Source organism: Anas acuta, chromosome 4, assembly GCF_963932015.1.
Source record: "Anas acuta chromosome 4, bAnaAcu1.1, whole genome shotgun sequence".
In the NCBI taxonomy this organism is placed as follows: Eukaryota; Metazoa; Chordata; class Aves; order Anseriformes; family Anatidae; genus Anas; species Anas acuta.
Window position 1 is genome coordinate 721,360 of NC_088982.1, and position 18,284 is coordinate 739,643.

Sequence of the window (18,284 nt, forward strand, 5' to 3'; positions counted from 1 at the left end):
GGGAGCGCGGCCCCGGCCCGGCCTTGCCGCAGCACCGGGACCTGGAACGGGCAACCGGGAACCGGGAGCTGAGCTCCGCGGGCAGCACCGGCCGCCGGTCCCGTCCCGCCGCGAAGCCCCGTTTGGCCCCCCCGGCCCCACCGAGCCGAGGTGCGGAGCGGGGTGCAGCGGCCCTCCCCGCGCGCCTGCCTCCTTCGTGCGCCACGCTTTGCCCTTTTCATTTTATTTCTTTTTCTTTTCTTTATTTTTTATTTTTTCTTCCCTTTCCCTCTCCCTCCATCCGCTTCTGTTCGCTCTGCGCTTTCTCCGCCGGTTCCCGTTATTTGGGGGCTGGAGGCAGACACCGAGGGGCGGCTCGGGGCCCACCGCAGCCCGGCGGCACATTTGGAGGCCTCGCACTCCCCCGTCCCCGGGGAATCCCGGAGCTCCCGCCCCGGCCGTGCCCAGGCCCCCTCGGTGGCCACGATTGCCGCAGCCCCGGGGGACGCCCGGTGCCGGGCTGCGGCGTCGGGGGGCACGGAGCCCTCGCGGTGTCCTTCGCCGGGGATTGAGCTCTCGGGGATGCTGGGCTCCCGGCAATTGGATTACCAGCTAATTTCTTTCTTTTTAATCCACCGTCATTACAACCGCTTCGATTTGAGGGGATTCAGTGCGCGGCGAAGAGGGGTCCCGCTCGCACCCCGTCCTGCGCGCAGCGGCAGGAGGTGAAGCAGCGCCGGGTCCCCCCTTTCCCACGGGTTTTGCCCCGCCGTAGGGAGCTCCAAACGGAGCCGTGGGTGGGGGGCAGCTGCTCGGGACCCCCAGCCCGGAGGCCTCGGCCGGGCTCGGGGAGAGCCGCTCGGGGTGGGCACGGGGCAGCGCTCGCCTCGGAGCCGGGCCCCGGGGGTTGGGGGTTTCAGCGGGGACCAACGCGAGGTCTCGGGGAGGCGGCGGGGGTGCCTCCGGTGGCACCGGGAAGCCTCCGTTACCGGGCACCGGCCCGGGGCTGCCGGGCGGATCCGTCACCGGGGGAAGGAGCGGAGCGGCCCCGAGCCCCCCGACCCCAAACCGTGAAGCTGGGGGGGGGGCAGAGCCGGGCCGGGGCCCACTTCTCGCTTTATTCCTTCCACCCAGCCGCTGCAGCTCGGCTCGGGGGAGGGGGTGTGCGGCTGAACCCGGCCCTGCCGCCTCTCCCCCCGCGTTCCCGGGGCCGGGCAGCGGCCGCCGAGGGGGCTCTTTGTTTGCCCACCGCCCTCACGGGCCGGGAGGGCAGGGAATTGCGCGCTGCGTGCCGGGCAGCCGGCTTCAAACCTCTGCTTCTCTCCCCGCGCCTCCCCCGCGCCGCCGCCGCCTCCGCGGGGCCGGGGATGCGCAGCGCAGAGCGGCGGCGGCGCGGGGGAGGGCCGGGCCGGAGCAGCAGCGCCCGTCCTCCCGCCGCCCCCCCCCGCCCGCTTCCTCCGCAGCTCCCTCCCCGCCGCCTCCCCTTCCCCTCCGTGCCCCCCCCAGCCGCCCCTTTCCCGGTATTGATTTCCCCGCACGCGGATCGCGGCCCCGCCGCCGCCTCCGCCGCTGCTCCCCCCCCCCACCCCCGGTTCCTTGGCCGCCGCCGCCGCCGGTCCTCGGCGGGGCCGGGCCGGGCTCTCCATGGGCGGGCAGCGCGGCCCCGGGGGCAGCCGGAGCGCCTGAAGTTTGCCCGGAGCGAGGTGCCGCGGGAGGTGGAGCTGGGGAGGGCACCGGGGAGGGGGGGGGCACCCGGGATGCGGCGGGGTTTGGGGAGGGGGGGGGGCTGTCAAAGTTTGTAACTCCCGTGCGGCCCCGGTGCACCCCCTCCCCGTGGGGTGCCCTGCCACGGGTGGGGGGCACCCCCCCCCGGAGAGGGGAGGGGGCGAGCTTTAAATGCCAGCCCCGGGGCCGGCTCCGTTCCTGCAGGCGGGAGGGCGACGGCGGCCGGGGGGCTGCGGCCATGGGGGCGCGCAGGGCGCAGAGCCCCCGGCTCTGCCAGGGCGCAGAGCCCCGGGGGGGCCGGGAGGGGCGGGGAGGGGCAGGGGTCTGGGGAGGGGGGGGCTGCCCTCCCCCCGCCTAGTCTTGCCTCCTCTCTGCCTCTCTCCGTCTCTCTCTCTCTCCCTCCTGATGTTTGATCCCGCCGCGGCGCCCGCAGGGATGAGCGATGGAGGGGCCGAGCCTGGCAGGAGCCCCCTGCTGCTGGCCGAGCCCGGAGCCCCCGGCCGGGCCCGGGAGAAGGCACCGAGCCGGGAGGAGCTGGAGAACGCGCTGCGAGGAGGCGGCGGTGGCTTCAAGGACATCCCGGGAACGTCGGCGGTCAGCCCCGGTTCCTCCAAGGAGTGCGCCCCGGACACCGAGAGCCCGTCGGGACCCGGCGAGGCGGATTATTGCCGCCGCATCCTGGTGCGAGGTACGGCCCCGAGTCCCGGTTCCCCCCCCGCAGCGCTTCCCGGCCCCGCTCCCGGTGCTCCCGGTGCTCCCGGTGCTCCCGGTGCGGCCCCGCCGCCGGCCGCCCCCGGTCCCCGGCCTCCCGGCCCCGCCGCCGCTGCCCCCAGCTCGGTTCCGCGCGGTGGGCACGGGGCCGCTCTCCCCGCTCCCTCCCGGAGCGGGGCCGGGGGGCGCAGCACGGCTCTGCCCGGCCGGGCCGGGGGTGCAGCGGGGGTCCACGACCCCTGCCCGGCCGTGCCGCGCTCGGGGGACGCGCACGCAGCAGGAGAAGGGCGAGCGGAGCAGCTTCGCTTTTAAACCGGTGGCGCAGGAGAAAAGCGTCACGGAGCGGCGGCGAGTTAGGGGCTATTTATTTCTTTTTTTTATTATTATTATTTATTTCCCCTTTTTATAATATCACTCTCCCGGCTGGGGCTGGGGGGCTCGGCTCGGCTCGGCTCGGCTCTGTCCCGGTAACGGGCAGCAGGCGGCGGGCAGCGGGCAGCCGAGCATCCCTCCCCGCCGCCGGCCCCGCGGTTCCCGTGGCCACCAGCGGCCGTGCTGGGGGCGAACCCCGAAAGTTTGGGGCTGGGGGCGAGCAGCGCTCGGCGGCCCCGGGCTCCGGGATGCGTCCTCCCGGGTTGCGCGCAGCGAGACCCCGCTGCGGGAGCTCGGAGCTCGGAGGCCGCTGGGCGAGCAGGGCCGGGGCCGCACGGGCTCTGCTCCGGTCCCTTCCCCGGTCCCTTCCCCGGTCCTTTCCCCGGTCCCTTTCCCGGTCCTTTCCCCAGCGCTCGTGGCACGGCGGCAGCCGGAGCCCCGATCCCGGTACAGCCGCGTTTTTCTCCCGGGTTTATCCCGGGTGTCCGCGGGTTCCCAGCCACGGGCCCGGCTCCGCACGGCTCGGCACGGCTCGGCACGGCTCGGCACGGCTCGGTACGGCTCGGTGCAGCTCGGGCAGCCGTGGCCCGGCGGATGCTCGGCGGCGCTCGGCAGCCGTGCGCCGCGGATGCGCCTCGGGATGCGCCCGGGCTGCACGGAGCCGCGCGCGGGGCTCGCCGCGCAGCGAGGCCCTTCCCGCATGTCGCGATAGGCGCCTGTCGGGAGACCTCGCCCGGAGCAGCCCGCGCTCTCCCCGCAGGCTCCGGTCCCCCGGGTGGGTGCGGGTGGGAGCCCGAGGCTGGGGGCTGCGGGACCCCCCCGGGGTACCCCTGGTTGGTCGCCAAAGCTGGCGGGGGTCAGGCCGGGGTCAGGCCTGGCTCTGCCCGGGCTTGGCTGCGGTCCTGGCGGGGTCAGGCTGGGAGCGACTCGGGGGCGACCCGGGGATCGGGGGGGGGTTGCCCCCGGTTCTCCCCGTCCCCGGGTCCCGGCGGGCAGCGGCTGTTTTGCACCATCTTGCTGCAGCCGCCATGGCGCGGACAAAATGGTGGCGGGGAGGAAGGGCACAAACCCGCCGAGTTCAGCGGGCAGCGAGCGGGGGGCTTGGCGGGGAGCCCCCTGCCCAGCGGAACATCCCCGGGGGCACCTGCAGCAGCAGGACCGGCCCGGGACCTGCTGCCGGTGAAGGGCTCGGTGCCAAGCACGGGGCAGTGCCAGGGAAGCCGCTCGGCGTTGATTTCCCAGCAAGTGGTTTTGTTTTCCCCGCTGCTCCAGCTCCCTCCCGGTGTTTTATTTCCCCCACGCCAGGGATGGATTGCAGCGGGGTGGACCCAGGCCCGCTGTCCCCCACCTCGCCCCCATCCTCCAGCCGTGTCCCCAGGCTCCGATGTTTTGGGGCCGGGTGCGAAGGGGCTGCAACATCCACGGGGAATGGGGCCGCATCTCCCCATGTGCCGCTCCCAGCACCGGCCCCGTTCCTGACCTGGGGGGGCCACGTTCCCCCTGGCCGGGGGCTGTGAACACCAGGAGCCCCGGAGGCTCCATGCACCGGGACCTGCGCCGTACCGGAGCCTGTGGCTGCCACTGCGCCCAGGGGTGCGGCTGCCTGGGGTGCTCCAGCTCTCTTTCCAGGGATTTTAGTCCCAAATTTTGTCTTGGTTGTGCTGCCATCAGCGTTCCCGGTCCCCAAGAGCAGACCGACTCACTACAACCGCACCAGGGAGGCTGCAAAGCCCCCGTGGCAGGACCTGGGGGGCTGTTTGGGGTCTGTAATCCCCTTATGGGATTTCTGCCCTTCCTGGCACCGGGGGCTGGCTGCGGGCCCCCCAGCCCTGTGCGGATGGGCACCTCGCAGCCCCGCTGTGAGGGCTGCAGGGCCGGGGCACGGGGCCCCGCCGAGCTGGCGCGGCGTGCTGCGGCTCGGCACGCATCGCACCCAGCCCTCTCCCCCTCCCCGCGCCCAGCTGGCGGGGGAAATAACAATTAATAATACTGCTAATAATGCCAGCGGGGCCGTGCGGAGCGGCGGGGGCAGAGGGGGCACGTTGCTGCAGCTGTGGCTGGGCAGCCTGCAGGTCCCTGCTGGCTGCTCCGTGCTTACAGCCCCGGCTCTTGTTGTGCCAGGGGGGGGACCTCGGCGTGGCCGCGGAGCGCGGACGTGGTCTGGGCACCATCCGAGCCAACGCTCTGCCCCTCGCCAAACATTTCCCACCCCGGCGTCCTCATCCTGCTGGAGGTACCCTGGGGCAGAGGGCACCTTCCCTGCCTGGCTGGAGGCCGGCACACGCTCCTTGCCTCCCCCAGACCGTCTCCCCCCCAGCCCTCCCCATGCGCTCTGCGCTCCCGGTGCCTCCTGCAGCGCCGTGCTCCAGCCCGGATCAGGCTCTGGCCGTGCACCACGGTGGGAAAACGGCTTCAGGACTCGGGTGCCTCTCCCAAGCCTGTGCTTGCTCCCCACTCCCGTTGTCCCCATGCCCCCTCCCTGTCTGCTCCTCGCTGTTTCCCCCTTCCTGCCCCAGCAGCTTTTTAATCCTTTCACGCCTGAGTCAGCCGGAAAGAGAAAGCAACTTACCTCCAGCCGGGGCTGCTGGAGCCCTTGGGTCCCACGGGGCCGGGGAGCCCTGAAGCGAGGGGTTGGGAAGCCAGGGGCCGCCTGCAGCAGCCTCGCCGTGCTTTCTGTGAGTGGTTTTTACCCTGCACGTTGCAGGAAAGGCGCTCGGCAGAAGCGGGGGCTTTGCGCCCAGGCTTGGCTTCAACGTGGCTCCACCAGTGCTGCTGGTGATGAGCACTGGGCCCGTGATGTTTAAGGAAAGGCAGCGCAAAGAATGGCAAGCACAAGGGGTTTGTGTTCTGGGAGAGCTGGGGGAGCCCCGCAGGGAGCTTGCAAGGAGCAATTTTTAATGCTTGGTGCCGCATCCAGCACCCGGACCCCTCGGTAGCTATCAGGGCGAGCACCCCGTCCGTGCACAATAATGCTGGGGCTCCTTGGGACGGGCTGCAGGCAGCATCCTGCGGCGTGGAAGGGGTTGATGTGGGTAACGTGGGAGCCAAATCCCCGTGTGTTTCCCCGAGGAAGGCTTTGGGCAGCGGCAGTCCCAGCCCGGTGAAATCTGCAGCCTCCGCAGCAGCTGCGAACCCCCCCCGGCTGCAAAGCCGCCGCGGGTCTCGTTGCTCTCCACGTGCAAGAGTTTTCTTCCTAACAAAAGCCTCCTTTAGCCTCGAGTGTTTGAACACAGCCCCGAGCCCCCCAGCTGCTCCAGTGGGACCGATTTCGGGGGGTTTTGCCCCAAAGTGAAGCACCCAGAAGGTGCAGGCGCTGCTCACCCGCTGGGGCTGGGCGCACCGGGGCTGGCACCGCTCGGTGGTGCCGTGCCGTTCTGGTCCCAGTCTGGGGACCGTGCTGGTCCTGTTGGTCCCATCCCTGTCCCACCGGCACCCCCACCCCATCCTCCGGGGCTCAGGAGCATCCCGAGGCACGCGGCACATCCAGAAGTGGGAGAAAACGGCCCCAGAAGCGGGAATTTCAAACAGGGATTTATTTGTAAAAAGGGAATTTCAACAGGGATTTATTTTTTTCCCAGTATTCTAAAGGAAGGACATAAACAAAACAAAACAAACAAAAAAGATAATTATTTTAAGTTAAAATTCTGTTTAATTTGAACTCTTTCTTGGTATACAACTCTCCTCTGCTTCTGGCTTTCAGAAGCTATTTTATCTGTGACCAAATGCTTCGTTTTCCTTAAGGAGTTTTTTTTTTTTTCGGTTTCTATTTTTCAATTTGAAAAAAAAAAAAAAAAATCCCTGTTTTTACAAAGAACTGTTAACACTCCCCGGAGATTTATAAATCCGTAGCACTTGGGGCCGGAGGGGACAATTGAACTGTGCGGTGTCACCTCTCCTAGCCGCAGCTCGGGCGATTTCTCGGAGTTACTCCTGCGTCAAGCCCGGGAACAAAACCTCCCCCCGGCCCTCGTTGTGCAGCCTCATTTATGGAATATTTTCCTCCCCCCGTGGCGATGCTTCGGACCAGCTCCCCCCGACCCCTTTCCCCCCAGCCAAGCTTTATCCCCCCACGGAGGCTCCCCCCTGACGTCCCCTCTCCCCGTTCCCCCTAGATGCCAAAGGGACGATTCGGGAGATCGTCCTCCCCAAGGGCCTGGACCTGGACCGGCCCAAGCGCACGCGGACGTCCTTCACGGCGGAGCAGCTCTATCGCCTGGAGCTGGAGTTCCAGCGCTGCCAGTACGTGGTGGGCCGCGAGCGGACCGAGCTAGCGCGGCAGCTCAACCTCTCCGAGACCCAGGTAAGGGGCCGCCGGCTTTCTCTGCCCCGGCTCCCCCCGAGATGTGGGGAGGGGGAAGGTGGGCGCAGGGGAGAGGTGTCCCGGTGCTGACCCCAGCCCCCACGGCTCCAGCCCCCAAAGGGGGGCTCGGTGCGTGCCGGGGTGGCCAGGCGCTCGCTCGTGTTCCGGTGGAAGCGTGCGCGGTGCTGTGTGTGGGGCACCCTCACCCTATTTCTTTTTGAGCCAAAGGAGCGGTCGGTTTGCCATTTAGGGGGGGTTGAACACCCGTGTGGGGTTTACAGGGAGCATCCCCGGTGCCGTGGTGCAGCCCCAAAACTCTCGGTGCTGCCCCAAAACGCTCACGGCAGCGCCCTTGGCGCAGCGTGGCCGGGCAGGAGCACACGGTGCCGCCGGGAGCAGGCTGGGTGCAGGCTGCCTGGGTGTGATCTGAAGTGGGGAACCCACACCATAAAACCAGTATGGGCATGTGTCCTGCCCCAGCACAGCCCTGCCGAGGTCTGTGGGGCGCGGGGAGAGCGGGGCTGGGCTGCGCGGTCCGGGCGAGCGGAGGTGGAGGAGTTTGTGCCGTGCGCAGGGGGTCGTGGTGACGTCTGCTAAGCAGGAGATGGGGTTGCAGCGGTTTGGGTTTGAAAATTAATGCAAAAATAATAATAAATAATAATAATAAAATAATAAAATGAATGGAGACCCCCGTGCCAAACAGCACGGTTGGGAATTACCAAAACACCTCCGTCTGCTCCCTCTGGCCAGTAAGGCACGTCTGGAGACAGCTACGACCCCACAATCACATTGGAAATAATCTCAATTTTCCCCAAATTCTCCCAGAACAAAACTTCCCTTAGCTGCCAGCAGCCTGACCCTGGCTCCGGGCTCCTGGCGCGTGCCGTGCTGGGGGTCTGGCTGCGGGGACACCCCCACGGCATCCATCCATCCATCCCCCTGCGAGGGGAGCAGGAGGAGCAGAGCCCCCCACGCAACCCCAACCCCCCCTCGCTGTGCTGGTGGCAGGTTTTTGACTGCAGGACGCATCCCGGGGGGTGCTGGTGGCACGGTGAGGAGCGAAGCGCCCTGGCTCCTGCGCTCGGGGTCTGCTCCCCGCGGTGCCAGCCCTGGGGACGCGGCGGGTGCCAGCGGCACGGCGCTGCCCTAACCGTGCCGGGGACGAGCACGGGGCCGGGTGGGTGCTGCTGGCACCGCCCGGGGCTGGCAGGATGGCAGGAGGGGGGGCGCAGCCGTCGTGTCGGGGGGCCGAGTGTCCGTCTGGGTGGTGCCTTGGTGCTGCGTTCGCCGCTCGGTGAGAAAATTCGCACCCTGTAGGGCCACGGCTGTCTCTTCTCCTCTTCTCTCCTCCTTCCCGCATCCTCTTTTCCCCATCGCTCTCCTTCGTCTCTGTCTTCTTAAATCCCCTCCTCTGCTTTTCACGGCGTTTCCTCCCCTGCAGCCAGTTCCCAGTGGCAGCTCCGTGCCCCCCGCCGTCCCTCCCCGGCCCCTTCTCGTTGGCGAGGTGGGGGCCCCAGGGTTTGCACACCCAGGCGTTGCTGTCTGCATCGGGGAGGTTTTTTGGCACGATTTGGGTGATGCCCCCTGGGCTGGGGGCCGTGTCTGTGCTGCACCCCCCACGCTGCCCCCCGAGCTGTGGCCCAGAGGTGGGGGCTCGGCACCAGCCACTCCTGTCCCACGGGGCTCCATCGTGCCCATTGCCTCAGATGGGGAAAAAAAAATCCAATTTCTGCAATAATTTCAGCATTTCTCATTTTTGGGTGGTTTCCCTCCTGGTGAGCAGCTCCCAGGACCCGGGGCAGGCCGTGGTGTAGCTGCTCCATCCGATGCTTTGCGCAGCTCCCAGCACCCTGTGGTTATTTCCTGGTCAAAATTTGGCATTGTGCTGGCGACTGGGACCCTGGGGCAGATCCTTTGCGCTCCCTCCTTGAATTTCACCTCGAATTTCACCCAGGGTGTCCCCGAGTCCGTCTGCTGGGCTGTGCCTTCCCCAGGGGACTGGGGGGGCACAGGGCGAGTGCCGGGGGGGCACCTCCAGCCAGGAGACCCAGCGCCTGCTCTGCCTGTGGGACGCTGCTCTGGCCCCAGCCCGGTGCCGTTTGCGTCCTTTCTTCCTAATTAATCCGTGGAAATGGCAGTTTGGTGCTAAACGAGTTTAATTAGCCCAGAGAGCGCTTCAATTAGCTCGTAAAGGACGTCCCGGTGAGCGCCCTCATCCCCACGGGGACATCCCGGGGGGCTCCCACATCCCATCGTGGCACGGGGACATCCCGGGGGGCTCCCACGTCCCATCGTGGCACGGGGACATCCCGCTGGGCTCCCACGTCCTGTCTCATCCCGGGGTGGTGTGTGGGGGTCCCCCCAGACCCCCCAGCAGCCCCTCTGCCCTCTCCGGGCAGCGCACCCCGACCCCAAGGCATTGGGGCAAGGTGCCCCTTCTTGGTGCCGTTACGGGATGGAAAACGCCAAGCACCAAGGCAGAACGACCCCGGGGGGATGTCGCGGGGAGGATAATTCCTACAAATCCCCAGGCGGGAGGCGAGGAGGGGTGGGCTGCCCGGGGGGGGGATTTGCCTGGGCCAGGAGGCTTTGCTTTCTGGGTCAGGAGTTCAATGCCAGGCTCAGGTTCAAGTGACACGAGGTCTTTGCCAGCTCTCCACATCCTCGTGGGAGCCGGGGCAGAGGTGGCACACGGCCACCAAGGGTCCCTGGCTCGGGACAGGGTCATCCTCGGACCCCCAAGCACCCTCCGTGGTGGGGGTACCCCCTGCACCAGGTTTCCAGGATTTTTCCGAGCGAAACAGCCGTGAGAAAGCGGCCGAGCCGGGGCAGGGGCTGGCAGGTCTATTTATAGCACGACAATTAAGACGAGGCGGTTAAAAATTAATCGCACCTCCAGACATTAACAACTCTCAGCCCCGGCAGGAGAAAACAATGAGACAAACGTCTGTGGGCTTCTGGCGTGGAGAGCCACGGGAAATTTGTGGCTCTCCCATCCTCCCATCCTGCCACCCATCCACCACCCAAAATTCACCTTTTTTGGAGTTTTTTGCGAGACAGCCGCTCTCGAGAGGCTTTAGGAGGTAATCCAAAAGGCCTGGGTGCTCCGACAGCCCCCCAAAACTCAGCTGGAGCTGAGCGAAATGGTCACTGTAAATAAAGGTGGGAGTTTTGGGGCCGACTCTGATGCCACCCCATTTTCTGGTGCCGCTGGCGCAGGGAACCCCAACCCTGAACCCCAAACCCCGGTGCTGCCTGGAGCTCCCACCACACAGCTCCCTGCCCACCGCCGGGTCTGTCTCCTCCCCGGCAGCACTTTTTGGATCCCTGAGAATTTTATAGATGGGGAAAACATCCTACAGCCTTGCCGGAGCCTCGGAGGAGACCTGGGGTTGTCCCCACCTGGTTTTGGCACTCGCTGGCTGGGTGTCCCCTAGGAGAGGCGTTGGGGCTGGGTGGAGCAGGGTGCTGTAGGCACAGCCATGGCCCGGAGCACGTCCATCCTGGGTATTTTGGGGGGCTCGGTGTGGGTGTTGGCACTTTTGGGGCTGGGGCTGGGTGCTCAGCGCCGGCTCCCATCACCGCGGGGGCTGGTGAGAAGGCGGCGTCTGCGCGGCCACCGCGCGGTTACAAAACCTCTTGGGCAGGCAGCCCGCCGGCTTACGCAACGCGGCTGGGTGCGAGGAGGAGGAGGAGGAGGAGGAGGAGGAGGAAGAGGAGGAGGAAGGGCAGGCTGCCTCCCACCTTCCCTGCACCACGGCGAGGGGCTGATCCCGGGTGGCCAACGCCGGTGGGGAACCGGCCTCGATCGGCGCGACGGAGGCGCACGGCGCGGAGAGCGGCACAGCGCCGGGGTCACCGCCGGGGCAGGGCTGTTAAATAACAAACTGCATTAAAAAAAAAAAACACCAAAAAACACAAAAACCAGGCGAGCCCCCCGCCCTGCATGCGCCCGGCCCCGTGCTCCCCACGTGGCGAGCCCCAAGGGTGTCAGCACCAGGGGCTGGGGAGCTCCAGCCCGTGGGGCGCGGAGGTGCCGATGGGTTTTGGTTTTGGAGGCTTGGTGCGATCCCACCGGGGAGTTTGGGGAAGGGCAGGGTGGCCGGGGGGGGAGATGGTGAGGGAGAGCGTGTGTGTGTGTGCGCTGGCACGGCTTAGTGAGCAGGGCTGAGGGATGGGACCTGGGTGGGCAGTGGGGGGGTTTCAGGCTCTGCTCGGCTCCTCCAGCAAACCATGAGGGTGCGGGGAAGCCTCGTGCTGCTGCTCAGCCTCCAGCAGGTGCCACGCGTTTTTTGGGTGCCCCGAGACGGGAAAAATAAGTGTGAAGAGGGGAGGCAGCGCCCAGGGGCTGTACCTGGCTAGGTGGGGGCTGGCGTGGGGAGGGAAATGTTGTGGGACCTTTCGCAGAGCCTGGGGCAGCGATGGGCGAGCGGAGCAGGGGGGCTGCAGCCAAAATACTTTGTGGGGCTCCGGGATGCTCCAAATGCCCCGGGGAGATGTGGGCTCATGCCCTGCAATGTGGGCTCCCTCCCCACAATTTGGGCTCCCTCCCCATGATTTGGGTTCCCTCTCCACAATTTGGGTTCCCTCTCCACAATTTGGGTTCCCTTCCCATGATTTGGGCTCCCTCCCCACAATTTGGGTTCCCTCCCCACGATTTCGGCTCCCTCCCCATGATGTCGGCTCCCTCCCCACCCCGGCCACGGGCTCCCTCCACCTTTCCACCCCAGCGTGGCACGGGGGGGAGCTTGGCCTTGCCGGCTGGGGGCCTTAATCGGGGTTAATCATTTGGAAATCGTTTCTTTTGTACCCGAGAGGTGTCGGGCAGAGGGCAGGGATCCGAGCGGGGTCCCCGCGGCCGCTCCCAGCACTTCAGCCCCGGCTCAGCCACGGAAGGAGGTGACCGGGGGGCAAAGGCTTTGGGGACCAACTGCCCCCCGTGGGGGGCTCGTGGGGGCTCCTGGCCGTGCCCCCAGCCCTGCTTCTCCCCTCGGGGGAGCCGTGGCCCCAGAGCCGGCCGCGAGCAGGATGCTGCCGAGGGCGCGAGTGTGCGCACGTGGTGCTGCCCGTGCCAGCGCACACGGGTGGGCAGGAGCGCGTGGATCAGAGCACGCGCGTGTGCACGGGTGGTTTTGCACACCCCAAATCCTGGCAGCCCCCCCTCGGGCGGCTTTTCCACGGGCGGTGATGGTTTGGTTTGGTTTTGGGGGATGCTGTGGAGCGCTCGGTGCTGCTGGCACGAGCTGCTCGTGTAAAATCCCACCCAGATGCGGGCACTCGCGCCTTGCCGGGCAGCTCCAGCACGGGAGGGGCTGTCCGTGTGTCCGTCCCACTGCTTGGCAGGCGGACAGACGGACACGGAACGACTCCTCGGAGCATCCCCACAGCGGGGCCCTGGGCAGCTCCGGTGCTCGGTGACATTTTTTTGAGTCATTTTCCCAGCGCAGGGGAGCAGGTGGCACCGAGCACGCGGCTCTGCTGCTCGGCTGCCAAGCGGGGAGCCGGGGGGGGGACAATTGGGGACGTTGCTGCTGTGATGTGTGGGGGGCATGGGGGGGCTGTTGATGCTGGAGGGGGACAGGGGGACAGCCTCGTTTGACCTGGGGTATTTTTTGTTCCTCTCCCTGCACCCCCTGTGTGCTGCAGGATGCTTGGGGGGGGCACCCTGGCATGGGGTGCAGCGTGAAGGGACCCATGGAAAAACCATGAGACAGCGTGGGGGCTGTTGGGGGGGTCCTGTGAAGCCCCTGGCACTGAGCTCCTGTGGGATGAACCCTTCCCCGTGGGAGGGAAGCCTCGTGCAGGGAGGTGCCCGGCAGCTGGGGGCTCGTGGCTGTGCCCCTGCCCGCCCTGCAGCTCGCTCTGGCGCAGGGCAGGCGCTGGGGGGTGCGCATTTAAAGTGAAAAAAAAAATAAAACAAACCAAAAAAATTAAATTAATATATCAAAATAATACATTAAAATGATTAATACAATAAAATAAAGCAATTAAATTGGATTAAATCAGCCCCCAAGCCCCGCAGCCCCACGGGGAGCTCGCAGGGGTGGGGAGCGCGTGCCCGCGTCTCCGCCGGGCACCCTTGGGGCTGGCCGAGTGGCGTGGAAATTACCTGTCCCCAGCACCAGGAACCCTCCAGATGCTCTCAGATTTGTAAACCTCAGCCTGTGCCTGGCCTCACACCACGCCGAGAGCTCTCGCCAGGCTTCTCGTGAGCCGGGTCCCCTCTCTGTGCCGCCTGCCTGCTCCGTGCCAGCACGCGGGGGGCAGGAGGTGGGTTTGTGCCAGGACAAATTGAAGCTGCTGCCTCCGGAGAAGACCTTGGCAAAGCTCTGGCTGCGGTGAGAAGCATACGAGAGGGGAGGTGGGGACGGATCCTGCTGGAAGACGAAGGGCCGGAGGGGAATTACTCACGGACTCGCCGAGGACCGGGTCTGGCTGAGCTTATTTACGTCTCCGGCGAGAGGGACGCGGCCCTTGATCGTAATGGAGGCTGAAAAGGACACGGATCCACTAATTAGCGACAAGCTGGATATGAACTTCAGCCACGGGGGCAAATGTGATCCTGCTCACCACGACGCCCGTGCAGACGGGAGCAGCCCCAGCCGGGCAGGGGCACGAGGACGAGGAGCCCAGCGCAGGGCGCAGAGGGCAGCGGTGCCGGTGCCACCCCAGCCCCGACCTGGAGACCCCTCTTGGTGCCTCCTGGTTCACATCTTAGGAAAAATACCCCTGAGGGGACCCTGCCCGCCTCTCCTGCCCCTGCTGCCCCTGCCTCGTCCCCTGGGGCTTGCTTGTCCCGCGTGCAGGACACGCTGGTGCCTCCCCTTGTCCGTCACCGCGTGGTGACGGGGCTGTGCCTCCAGGCAGGTGCCTGCTCCAAAATCCCCAAACACGGCTGCCGACCCCATGGTGTGGTGCTGTGCCCCGGGACGGGGTGTGCGCCCTGCCCCACTCCCCGATGAGGAGGGCGGGATGGGGGCAGCGAGAAGGGGACGTCAGTTTTGGGTCCCCCCGGTGGCACCCAGGGCCCCTTGGGATGGAGGCGAGCGGTGGTGCCGGGACCCCCTTGGGAATTTGGGGATGGGTGTGGGCTGCTGGCCCTGCTGCCCCTGCTCCTCCCCGAGCAGCCCCAGCCCCGCGGCCGTTGTTATTCCCCTGGAAAGGGGCCGGGGGGCTGCGACCTCCTGCAGCCCACGGTCCATTAGCTCTGCACTGTGATCCCATTGTGCCGGGGGACGCGCGGGGGCTGTGCCCCTCGGTGGCCCTCCTGGGGTGACGCTGCAGCGGCCCCAAAGGGTGCCAGGCACTAACACGAATCTCTTCCCACCCGTCTCCTTCCCTCTCCTGCCTCTGCCTGTCCGTCTGTCCCTCCGTCCCCTCTCTGTCTCTTTCTGCCTCTCCTACCCCTCTGCTCTGCCAGGGAGGGACAGAAGCGTGGCGATGCCACCAGCTTTAGGGGGTGCCGGGGCAGCCCTGAGCCCACCCCAGGGTGTAGGGTGGCCGTGGGATGAGGGACACGGGGTGCTGGGGCCCCTGTCCCACCCAGGTGCTCAAGCTCCACTTTTGGGGCTCCTCCAGGCCGGAGGATGGACGGAGAGGCAGGAGCAGGGATGCTCGAGGCAGCCTGGGGAGGGGATCCCCACCCCGCTCCCCGCGGCTTCACGCCTGGAAGCGGCTCTGCCTTCAGATGTTCGGGGCCACCAGAGCCCTGCTGGCCCCAGAGGTGACCCCGGCACCGTAGCACGGCTGGAGACGCCCCCACTGCTTGGACAGGGCAGCAGAGCCGGGGTTTTAGGGGTTTAGGGGCACCGCAGGGGGTGCCCAGCGCCCGTAGCTCGGCTGCGCCAGGAGAGCACCCATGGGCACGGGCAGCACCACGGGACGCAGACCCTGACCCTGCTTCCCCCTCGCAGCCCCAGAGCTTTGCTCTTCCAGAAATTTGCTGTTCCAGAGCTTTGCTGTCTCAGAAATTTGCTGTTCCAGAATTTTGCTGTTCCAGAAATTTGCTGTTTCTCTGGAACTGGCAGCGGGCCGGGCTCCCCGCAGCCCCTCTGAACGGGGCAGGGGGCCGGGGCGTTTGTTTTGGCACGTCTGTCTCTCTCGCATCTCTCACTCTTCTCCTGGTTCTTGTCTCTCTGTCCCTGCCCTCCCCGTGCTGTCTTTCTGTCCGTGCCTTTCTGTGTCCCCCCCCCCACCCCCCCACCCCTCCTCCCTGCCCCGTCCCCAGGTCAAGGTCTGGTTCCAGAACCGGCGCACCAAGCAGAAGAAGGACCAGAGCAGGGACTCTGAGAAACGCTCCACCTCCACCTCCGAGTCCTTCGCCACCTGCAACATCCTCCGGCTGCTGGAGCAAGGCCGCCTCCTCTCCGTCCCGGCCCCCCCCAGCCTCCTGTCCCCCACCTCCCACCCCGTGGGGAGTCCTGCGGGCAGCGGGTCCGGCGTGGCCACCCCGGGAACCACCTCACCGGGGCTGGGCGGCCGCGGCAGCCCCCCCAGCACCGGAGCCTTCAGCCTGCAGATCCCTGCCCTCGCCGCCTCCTCCTCCTCCTCCTCATCCTCCTCTTCCTCCTCTTCCTCGGCCAGGCTGCCCGCGGCCCCGCTGTGCTTCGGGGCGCCGCTGCTGGGCAGCCTGCACGACCTGCCGAGCGCTTACGGACTGGGCAGCTCCGCTTTTGAGCCTTACACGCGGCTGGAAAGGAAAGACAATTCTCTACCCAGCAAGAAGCCAAGCCCTTAAACGAAAACGAGTGTCAAAAGGTGTCCTCCCCCCTCCCCATCTCCGTCCCCACGCACCCTGCGCCCCACGCGGGGCTCGTGTCGTGAGTGGGGGCTGAAGGACTTCACCAAAGGGCTGGGTGCTGTGCGTGCACGCCCGGCCCCCTCCCCAGGATCTAAGATCCCACCGAGGACCACACCGCCCACCTCCTCTCCCTAGGGCTGATTCCGAGCCTGGTCACCACTGCCTGGGTTCCCGGGTGTCCCGGTGCTGCCGCGTCCCCTCCCCACACCGCTGGATCCGCCGGGGCCACCTCCCCTTCCAGGTACCCCCCTGGGCTCGCAGGACGATGCCGCGGGCCAGGAGCAGCCCCCGGGGGTGGGCAGGGGGTGCTGATGCCCCCTGGACGTCTCCTGCTGTTCGCTCACATCCCATGGAGTGGCACGGGTGAAAATGCAGAGCCCTGCTCCCCGCGGGTTGTCCCCAAAAGAGCTGGGGTCACCATGTTCTGTGGTGCCAGAGGGTCCCGGTGCCAAATCCTGCTCCCAGGGCTCACCCCCAGCAGTGGTGGGGGTCTCAGGGCTCATCCTGCGGGTGGTGCTGGGGCTGCTCCTGGGCAGCACCGTGCGGGCAGGACCCTGGGCTGGCACCTCCCGGGGGCAGGATAATCGGGGGGAATCCCCCTGGCAGGACACCCTGAGGAGGCGTCCCCCTGGCAGGGTGCCCCGCGGTGGCATTATTCCCATCAGGGTGCCCCGCGGTGGCATTATTCCCTGCTAGGAACTTCCCTCTGCAAATTTCTGTCCAGGAAACAAAAAGAGGAGAAGCAGGAGCTGGGAGCAGAGCCAGCCGTGCAAGCACGGAGCAAACGCCAGCTTTAAGAGCCCCACATTTTGCTTTTCCCAACCAAACTGAAAATATTTGGGGAAGAGAGGGAGAAAGAAGCCCAAAATAACACCAGAAGCACTCCCAGCAAGGAGGGGCCGTACCAGGGACTGTTTTTCCTTAAAACCAAGTGTTTCTGTGGCACAGCAGCCGTCCCTCATCACGCCTGGAGCACTTTACGGGAGCGCACTGCCCAGGGCGCAGGTGGGGAAACTGAGGCAGGAGGGGGGCTGGCGGGGGGCAGGGACAGCGCCGGGGGCACGGGGGATGCTCCCTGCTCCTGCTCAGCTCAGACCACAGCTCCCAGCCCTGGGGGGGGCTGCAGGCAGATGCCCCCGTCCCCAAATGTGGCCCCCAGTTCCCCGTCCTCCCTCCTGCACCATCGCCGCGCTCCCAACGCCGCCGTGGTGCTGGTGCCTGACCGAGGTTTTGGATTTCGGCAGGACGAGGACCTTCCCCCTCCCCAAATCACTTAATTTATATTTATATCGCCGTTCTCCAGCCCCACGGGCTCTGCAGGGGGTTTCGGAGCGAGCGGGGCCGAGCTGGGGGGGGGCTGGTGCTGGGTCCCGCAGGCAGGACCTGCTGGCAGCCCCCCCGGCTTTGTCTCACCCCGGGCGAGCTGTGCCACCAAAATTTCCCGAGGGTTTCGCCCTGCTTCCTCCCCTCCTGGGTGAACCGGGAGGAAATTCGGGGTGGTTTTGGTTCAGAAGTGGCCCCCCTGGCGCTGATGCGGTCGGGGACGTTTGGGCTCACTTTGGAGAGCGCCAGGCTTGGGTTTGCTTCCCAAAGAGTTCCCCAAAATCTGGGGTGCTCCGAGGATGCCCTGGGGGTCTCCTGCGCCCCTGTTCCAATTTTGAGGGCAGCAGGGCAGGCAGAGGCTGTAACACCGAGCAATTTTGGCAAACTAAACCCATGGAAAGCTGCCACAAACCTGCCCCAAGCCGCTGCTGCTGCCCCAAAACCAACCCGGGGGGGGCTCAGGAGGGGAGCCCGGTCCCGGGGTGCTCGCCCCCAGCCCCGTGAAGTTGGAGCAAGAGAACCAAATCGTGTCCTGTATGTGAAACTCGAACGACCAGCGTGGTTTCTAATGGTTTCTAATGGTTTCTAATGGTTTCTAATGGTTAATAAAAGTGACGTCCTGCCTCCCGCCTGCCGCCTCCTCCTTCGCCCTCGGTGGCCAAGCTGCCCCCCCGGCTGCAGCCCCCCAGTGCTGGAGATCCACCTGCACCCCACAACCTTCACAACCCACCCATGGGTGCAGGTCCGTGACCCACACGAGCCCCCGTGACCCCCATGTCCCCCCCATGTCCCCCCCATGTCCCCCCCATGTCCCCCCTATGTCCCCCCTGTCCCCCATGCCCGGGCACCCAGAGCAGACACTGGGCTGGGGGGGCGCAGACCCCAGACCCCTTCCCCTGCACTACCCCGTCCTTACCCTGACCCCCCCTCCCTTCCCTTACCCCTACCCAAAGCCCCCCGGTTACCCCAGCCCCCTGCCGAAATGCCCCCCACCAGACCCCAATATCCTCAGCCCTCCCCATGACCCTAATGCTCCGAATCCACCCGACCTGCACTCCAAACCCTAACGCTGCC

The 18,284-nt window shown here is 66.5% G+C and overlaps 1 protein-coding gene across 3 annotated transcripts; it reads left to right on the forward strand.

Moving 5' to 3' along the window:
• Positions 1-717: 717 nt before the first annotated feature.
• On the forward strand, positions 718-17,834 carry VAX2 (ventral anterior homeobox 2). Of its 3 annotated transcripts, none has more exons than XM_068679466.1 (4): positions 718-1,682; positions 2,138-2,392; positions 6,900-7,026; positions 15,315-17,834. In XM_068679466.1, the coding sequence occupies exons 2-4, from the start codon at positions 2,140-2,142 to the stop codon at positions 15,919-15,921; spliced, it is 987 nt and encodes a 328-aa protein (XP_068535567.1). In that variant the 5' UTR covers positions 718-1,682; positions 2,138-2,139; the 3' UTR covers positions 15,922-17,834. The 3 variants fall into 3 exon arrangements, with proteins under 3 accessions (XP_068535567.1, XP_068535565.1, XP_068535566.1); XM_068679464.1 differs by having other exon boundaries at positions 788-1,682; positions 6,900-7,087; XM_068679465.1 differs by lacking the exon at positions 718-1,682 and having other exon boundaries at positions 1,731-2,392; positions 6,900-7,087.
• Positions 17,835-18,284: the final 450 nt, after the last annotated feature.